Here is a 7,921-nt window from a genome sequence, read left to right as displayed (position 1 = left end):
GGTCTTTCTATGGGCTACAGAAAATAATATGGTGTTTAACAGAAACCACGTACAAAACTCAGGCAAATCATAACATAGAACGAAAAGGCAATGTAAAGGATCTGTGTGTACTCATGTCGGAAGACCTTACCTTTAAAGAACACAATAAAGTAGCCGTCACAACTGCAAGTAAAATGACAGGTTGGATAACAAGAACTTTTCACACTACAGATGCTGTACCGATGATGATACTTTTCAAAACGCTTGTGCTCTCTAGAGCGGAGTACTGCTGCACAATGACAGCCCCTTTCAAAGCTGGAGAAATTGCTGACCTGGAGAGCGTGCAGAGATCCTTTACTGCTAGAATCCACTCAGTAAAACATCTAAATTACTGGGACCAACTAAAGAGCCTAAATCTGTACTCCCTTGAGCGCAGGCGGGAGAGATACATAATAATTTACACGTGAAAAATAATTGAGGGGCTGGTCCCAAACCTGCACACAGAAATAACATCACATGACACCAGAAGACATGGCAGGATGTGCAGAATACCCCCGTTGAAAAGCAGAGGTGCAATAGGTACTCTGAGAGAGAACTCTATCATCATCAGAGGCCCGAGACTGTTCAACACGCTTCCACTACACATAAGGGGCATAACTGGCCGACCCCTCACAGTGTTCAAGAGAGAACTGCATAAGCACCTCCAAAGGATACCTGATCAACCAGGCCGTAACTCATACGTCAGGCTGCGAGCAGCCGCGTCTAACAGCCTGGTTGATCAGTCCAGCAACCAGGAGGCCTGGTCGACGACCGAGCCGCGGGGACACTAAGCCCCGGAAGCACCTCAAGGTAACCTCAAGGTATGCCCACGACGCCGCAGGTAGCACCTCCACACATGCCCACGACGCAGCAGGGAGCATCCCCACACACATGCCCACGACGCCGCAGGTAGCACCCCTACACATGCCAACGACGCCACAGGTATCACCCCCATATATGCCACGACGCCGCAGGTAGCACCCCCCCACATGCCCACGACGCTGCAGGTAACACCCACACACAGGCCCACGACGCCGCAGGTAGCACGCATAAACATGCCCATGGCGCCACAGGTAGCACCCACGACGCCGCAGGTAGTAACCTCACAGATGCCCACGACACCGCAGGTAGCACCATCATATATGCCCACGACACCGCAGGTAATACCTCACACATGCCCTCGACGCCGCAGGTAGCATCCACACACATGCCCACGACGCCGCAGGTAGCACCCACACACATGCCCAAGACGCAACGGGTAGCACCCCTACACATGCCCACGACGCCGCAGGTAGCACCCCCACACATGCCCACGACGCCGCAGGTAGAACCGCCACACATGCCCACGACGCCGCAGATAGCACCTCATACATGCCCACGACGGCACAGGTAGCACCCACACATGCCCACGACGCCGCAGGTAGTAACCTCACAGATGCCCACGACACCGCAGGTAGCACCAACAAATATGCCCACGACGCCGCAGGTAGTACCTCACACATGCCCTCGACGCCCCAGGTAGCATCCACACACATGCCCACGACGCCGCAGTTAGCACCCACACACATGCCCAAGACGCAGCGGGTAGCACCCCCACACATGCCCACGACGCCGCAGGTAGCACCCCCATACATGCCCACGACGCCGCAGGTAGCACCGCCACACATGCCCACGACGCCGCAGGTAGCACCCCCATACATGCCCACGACGCCGCAGATAGCACCTCACACATGCCCACTACGCCGCAGGTAGCACCCCCACACATGCCCACGACGCCACAGGTAGCACCCCAATATATGCCCACGACGCCGCAGGTAGCACCCCCACACATGCCCACGACGCCACAGGTAGCACCCCCATATATGCCCACGACGCCGAAGGTAGCACCCCCACACATGAACACGACGCCGCAGGAGCACCCACACACATGCCCACGACGCCACAGGTAGCACCCCCCTGTATGCCCCACGACGCCGCAGGTATCACCCCCACACATGCCTACGACGCCGCAGGTAGTACCTCACACATGCCCACGACGCCGCAGGTAGCATCCACACACATGCCCACGACGCCGCAGGGAGCATCCCCACATATGCCCACGACGCCGCAGGTAGCACCCTCACACATGCCCACGACGCCGCAGCTAGCACCCACACACATACCCACGACGCCACAGGTAGCACCCACACACATACCCACGACGCCGCAGGTAGCACCCTCACACATGCCCACGACGCCGCAGGAAGCACCCACACACATGCCCACGACGCCGCAGGTAGTACCTCACACATGCCCACGACGCCGCAGGTAGCACCCTCACACATGCCCTCGACGCCGCAGGAAGCACCCACACACATGCCCACGACGCCGCAGGTAGTACCTCACACAAGCCCACGACGCCGCAGGAAGCACCCACACACATGCCCACGACGCCGCAGGTAGTACCTCACACATGCCCACGACGCCGCAGGAAGCACCCACACACATACCCACGAGGCCACAGGTAGCACCCCCACACATGCCCACGACGCCGCAGGAAGCACTCCCTCACATGCCCACGACGCCGCAGGAAGCACCTCACACATGCCCACGACGCCGCAGGAAGCACCCACACACATACCCATGACGCCACAGGAAGCACTCCCTCACATGCCCACGACGCCGCAAGGAGCACCCCATATATGCCCACGACGCCGCAGGTTGCACCCCCACATATGCCCACGACGCCGCAGGTAGCATCCCCACACATACCCACGACGCCACAGGTGGCACCCCCACACATGCCAACGACGCCGCAGGTAGTACTTCACACATGCCAACGACGCCGCAGGTAGTACCTCACTCATGCGCACGACGCCGCAGGTAACACCCACACATATGCCCACAACGCCGCAGGTAGCACCCACACTCTAGCCCACGACGCCACAGGTAGCATCCACACACATGCCCACGACGCCGCAGGTAGCACCCACACACATGCCCACGACGCCCCAGGTAGCACCCCACACATGCCCACGACGCCACAGGTAGCACCCACACATGCCCACGACGCCGCAGGTAGCACCCCCAAAGATGCCCACGACGCCGCAGGTAGCACCCCCATATATGCCCACGACACCACAGGTAGCACCCCCACACATGCCCATGACGCCGCAGGTAGTACCTCACACATGCATACGACGCCGCAGGAAGTACCTCACACATGCCCACGACGCCACAGGTACCATACACACACATGCCCACGACGCCGCAGGTAGCACCCCCATATATGCCCACGACGCCACAGGTAGCACCCCCACACATGCCCACGACGCCACAGGTAGTACCTCACACATGCCCACGACGCCGCAGGTAGTACCTCACACATGCCCACGACGCCGCAGGTAGCATCCACACACATGCCCACGACGCCGCAGGTAGCATCCACACACATGCCCACGACGCCACAGGTACCATACACACACATGCCCACGCGCCGCAGGTAGCACCCACACATGCCCACGACGCCGCAGGTAGTAACCTCACAGATGCCCACGACACCGCAGGTAGCTCCCACACACATGCCCAAGACGCAGCGGGTAGCACCCCCACACATGCCCACGACGCCGCAGGTAGCACCCCCACACATGCCCACGACGCCGCAGGTAGCACCGCCACACATGCCCACGACGCCGCAGATAGCACCTCACACATGCCCACGACGGCACAGGTAGCACCCACACACATGCCCACTACGCCGCAGGTAGCACCCCACACATGCCTACGACGCCACAGGTAGCAATCCCACACATGCCCACGACGCCGCAGGTATCACCCACACACATGCCCACGACGCCGCAGGTAGCACCCCCACACATGCCCACGACGCCGTAGGTACCACCCCCACACATGCCCACGACGCCGCAGGAGCACCCACACACATGCCCACGACGCCGCAGGTATCACCCACACACATGCCCACGACGCCGCAGGTAGCACCCCCACACATGCCCACGACGCCGTAGGTAGCACCCCCACACATGCCCACGACGCCGCAGGAGCACCCACACACATGCCCACGTCGCCACAGGTAGCACCCCCCTATATGCCCCACGACGCCGCAGGTTTCACCCCCACACATGCCTACGACGCCGCAGGTAGTACCTCACACATGCCCACGACGCCGCAGGAAGCACCCACACACATACCCACGACGCCGCAGGTAGCACCCTCACACATGCCCACGACGCCGCAGGAAGCACCCTCACACATGCCCACGACGCCGCAGGTAGCACCCTCACACATGCCCACGACCCCGCAGGAAGCACCCACACACATGCCCACGACGCCGCAGGTAGTACCTCACACATGCCCACGACGCCGCAGGAAGCACCCACACACATGCCCACGACGCCGCAGGTTGTACCTCACACATACCCACGACGCCACAGGTAGCACCCCCACACATGTCCACGACGCCGCAGGAAGCACTCCCTCACATGCCCACGACGCCGCAGGAAGCACCCACACACATGCCCACAACGCCGCAGGTAGTACCTCACACATGCCCACGACGCCGCAGGAAGCACCTCACACATGCCCACGACGCCGCAGGCAGCACCTACACGCATGCCCACGACGCCACAGGTTGCACCCCCACACATGCCAACGACGCCGCAGGTTGCACCTCCACACATGCCCACGACGCCGCAGGTAGCACCCCCACACATACCCACGACGCCGCAAGGAGCACCCCCATATATGCCCACGACGCCGCAGGTTGCACCCCCACACATGCCCACGACGCCGCAGGTAGCACCCCCACACATACCCACGACGCTGCAAGGAGCACCCCCATATATGCCCACGACGCCGCAGGTTGCACCCCCACACATGCCAACGACGCCGCAGGTAGTACTTCACACATGCCAACGACGCCGCAGGTAGTACCTCACACATGCGCACGACGCCGCAGGTAGCACCCACACATATGCCCACAACGCCGCAGGTAGCACCCACACTCTAGCCCACGACGCCACAGGTAGCATCCACACACATGCCCACGACGCCGCAGGTAGCACCCACACACATGCCCACGACGCCGCAGGTAGCACCACACACATGCCCACGACGCCACAGGTAGCACCCACACATGCCCACGACGCCGCAGGTAGCACCCCCAAAGATGCCCACGACGCCGCAGGTAGCACCCCCATATATGCCCACGACACCACAGGTAGCACCCCCACACATGCCCACGACGCCGCAGGTAGTACCTCACACATGCATACGACGCCGCAGGTAGCATCCACACACATGCCCACGACGCCATAGGTACCATACACACACATGCCCACGACGCCGCAGGTAGCACCCACACACATGCCCACGACGCCGCAGGTAGCACCCCCACACATGCCCACGACGCCGCAGGTAGTACCTCACACATGCCCACGACGCCGCAGGTAGCATCCACACACATGCCCACGACGCCACAGGTACCATACACACACATGCCCACGACGCCGCAGGTAGCACCCACACACATGCCCACGACGCCGCAGGTAGCACCCCCACACATGCCCAGGATGCCGCAGGTAGCACCCCCACACGTGCCCACGACGCCGCAGGGAGCACCCCCACACATGCCTACGACGCCGCAGATAGCCCCACACAAGCCCACGACGCCGCAGGTAGCACCCCACACATGCCCACGACGCCACAGGTATTACCTCCATATATGCCAGCGACGCCGCAGGTAGCACCCCCACACATGCCCACGACGCCGCAGCTAGCACCCCCATATATACCCACGACGCCGCAGGTAGCACCCCCACACATACCCACGACGCCGCAGGTAGAACCTCTCACGTGAACACGATGCCGCAGGTAGCATCCACACACATCCCCACCACGCCAAAGGTAGCACCCCCACACATGCCCACGACGCCGCAGGTAGCACCCACACACTTGCCCACGATGCCGCAGGTAGCTCGCATACACATGCCCACGACGTCACATGTAGCACCCACACACATGCCCACGACGCCGCAGGGAGCACCCCCACACATGCCTACGACGCCGCAGATAGCCCCACACAAGCCCACGACGCCGCAGGTAGCACCCCACACATGCCCACGACGCCACAGGTATTACCTCCATATATGCCAGCGACGCCGCAGGTAGCACCCCCACACATGCCCACGACGCCGCAGGTAGCACCCCCATATATACCCACGACGCCGCAGGTAGCACCCCCACACATACCCACGACGCCGCAGGTAGAACCTCTCACGTGAACACGATGCCGCAGGTAGCATCCACACACATCCCCACCACGCCAAAGGTAGCACCCCCACACATGCCCACGACGCCGCAGGTAGCACCCACACACTTGCCCACGATGCCGCAGGTAGCTCGCATACACATGCCCACGACGTCACATGTAGCACCCACACACATGCCAACGACGCTAAAGGTCGCACCCACACACATGCCCACGACGCCGCAGGTAGCACGTACACACATGCCCACAACGCCGCAGCTAGCATCCACAAACATGCCCACGACGCCACAGGCAGCGTCCTCACACATGCCCACGACGCCGCAGGAAGTACCCACACACATGCCAACGACGCCACAGGTAGCACCTACACACATGCCCACGACGCCGCAGGAAGTAACCCTCACATGCCCACGACGCCGCAGGTAGCACCCCCACACATGCCCACGACGCCGCATGTATAACCCCCCCCCCCACAAGCCCACGACACCCCAGGTAGCACCCCCACACATGCCCACGACGCCGCATGTAGCACCCCCCCCCCACATGCCCACGACGCAGCAGGTAGCACCCCCACACATGCCCACGACGCCGCAGGAAGCACCCCACACATGCCCACGACGCCGCAGGTAGCACCCACACATGCCCACGACGCCGCAGGTAGCACCCCACACATGAACACGACGCCGCAGGTAGCACCCTACACATAACTCTCCCGAGGCCAGGTGCTCATATATAACTCACTCTACAGCCAACATTTTTTTTTCGACAATCTCTATCCAAATTGCTTCTGCATGCGACCAAGTTTTTATAAACTGTCCTCTACTATGTTTGTAGCCATCCCGGTCACATGGTGCCCCCCCTGCCCTATCCTCCCATACGCCAATCATTAATCAGTGAAACCATTTATAGCCCACAAACGAAAATTTGTTTTTTAATACACCTACACATATAATGGGTCTTTCCTTCACCTTCATTCATGCACTCCGGTATTGTAGTAAATTATCCAATATCTCGCTTGTAATACCCATTCATTCACCTGCACTCTTCAATCATGTCAACCCTTACTCTTCGCCTTTATTGAGAATGTAAATTAAGCTTTTTCAATCTATCTGCGTACGGAAGGTTTCTGATTTGCCGGATTAACTTTATCGTCCTACGCATTTCGCGCTCTAGTGAATTTATGTCCATTGTATAGTGGGGCGATCAAACCTGAACTGCATAATCTAAATGGGACCTAACAAGAGCAAGATATAGCAGAAGAATAATACCAGGTGTTTTATTGCTAACGCTTCGAAATATGAATCCCCATGTCCTATATATACCTTATTTAGAACATATTTGAAATGATTTTTGGTTATAAATGCTTACTAATCATAATTCCCAGATCCCCTTCGTAATCTCAACACCATCTAGCTCATATTTCTTAAGTCTGTCATTATTATCTTGCCTCAAAACGCATAAAGTCTTTCGCAGCCTTTCAGAGTTTTGGTCATTAACATAAAATTTGTGATGACAAATATTTTATTGTGAGTTAGAATCAATACGACGGTAGCGATGATATAATGAAGAAGGTGTAATAAGAGAGGGGAGATGGTGAGTGTGTTTGATGAACACACATCTAACGTGGGATTACACAGG

General features: G+C 59.1%; 3 protein-coding genes across 3 annotated transcripts; all 3 read left to right on the top strand.

The window, feature by feature from the left end:
* Positions 1-1,389: 1,389 nt before the first annotated feature.
* On the top strand, positions 1,390-1,770 carry LOC138371789 (uncharacterized). The gene has a single exon (XM_069336814.1). The coding sequence runs from the start codon at positions 1,390-1,392 to the stop codon at positions 1,768-1,770; it is 381 nt and encodes a 126-aa protein (XP_069192915.1).
* A 2,823-nt stretch (positions 1,771-4,593) lies between these two features.
* LOC138371788 (uncharacterized) lies at positions 4,594-4,944 on the top strand. Its single transcript, XM_069336813.1, has one exon. The coding sequence runs from the start codon at positions 4,594-4,596 to the stop codon at positions 4,942-4,944; it is 351 nt and encodes a 116-aa protein (XP_069192914.1).
* Positions 4,945-6,301: 1,357 nt separating this feature from the next.
* Positions 6,302-6,709, top strand: LOC138371787 (integumentary mucin A.1-like). Its single transcript, XM_069336812.1, has one exon. The coding sequence runs from the start codon at positions 6,302-6,304 to the stop codon at positions 6,707-6,709; it is 408 nt and encodes a 135-aa protein (XP_069192913.1).
* The last annotated feature ends 1,212 nt before the right edge of the window (positions 6,710-7,921 follow it).

Source organism: Procambarus clarkii, chromosome 36, assembly GCF_040958095.1.
Source record: "Procambarus clarkii isolate CNS0578487 chromosome 36, FALCON_Pclarkii_2.0, whole genome shotgun sequence".
NCBI classification, from domain to species: Eukaryota; Metazoa; Arthropoda; class Malacostraca; order Decapoda; family Cambaridae; genus Procambarus; species Procambarus clarkii.
Note: the sequence above shows the minus strand (reverse complement) of the source record. Positions and strands in the feature narration are given on the sequence as shown.

Bases quoted from the DNA above. Each gene is read 5' to 3' on its own strand.
- LOC138371789 (XM_069336814.1), top strand. From the start codon at position 1,390: ATGCCCACGACGGCACAGGTAGCACCCACACATGCCCACGACGCCGCA.
- LOC138371788 (XM_069336813.1), top strand. From the start codon at position 4,594: ATGCCCACGACGCCGCAGGCAGCACCTACACGCATGCCCACGACGCCA.
- LOC138371787 (XM_069336812.1), top strand. From the start codon at position 6,302: ATGCCGCAGGTAGCATCCACACACATCCCCACCACGCCAAAGGTAGCA.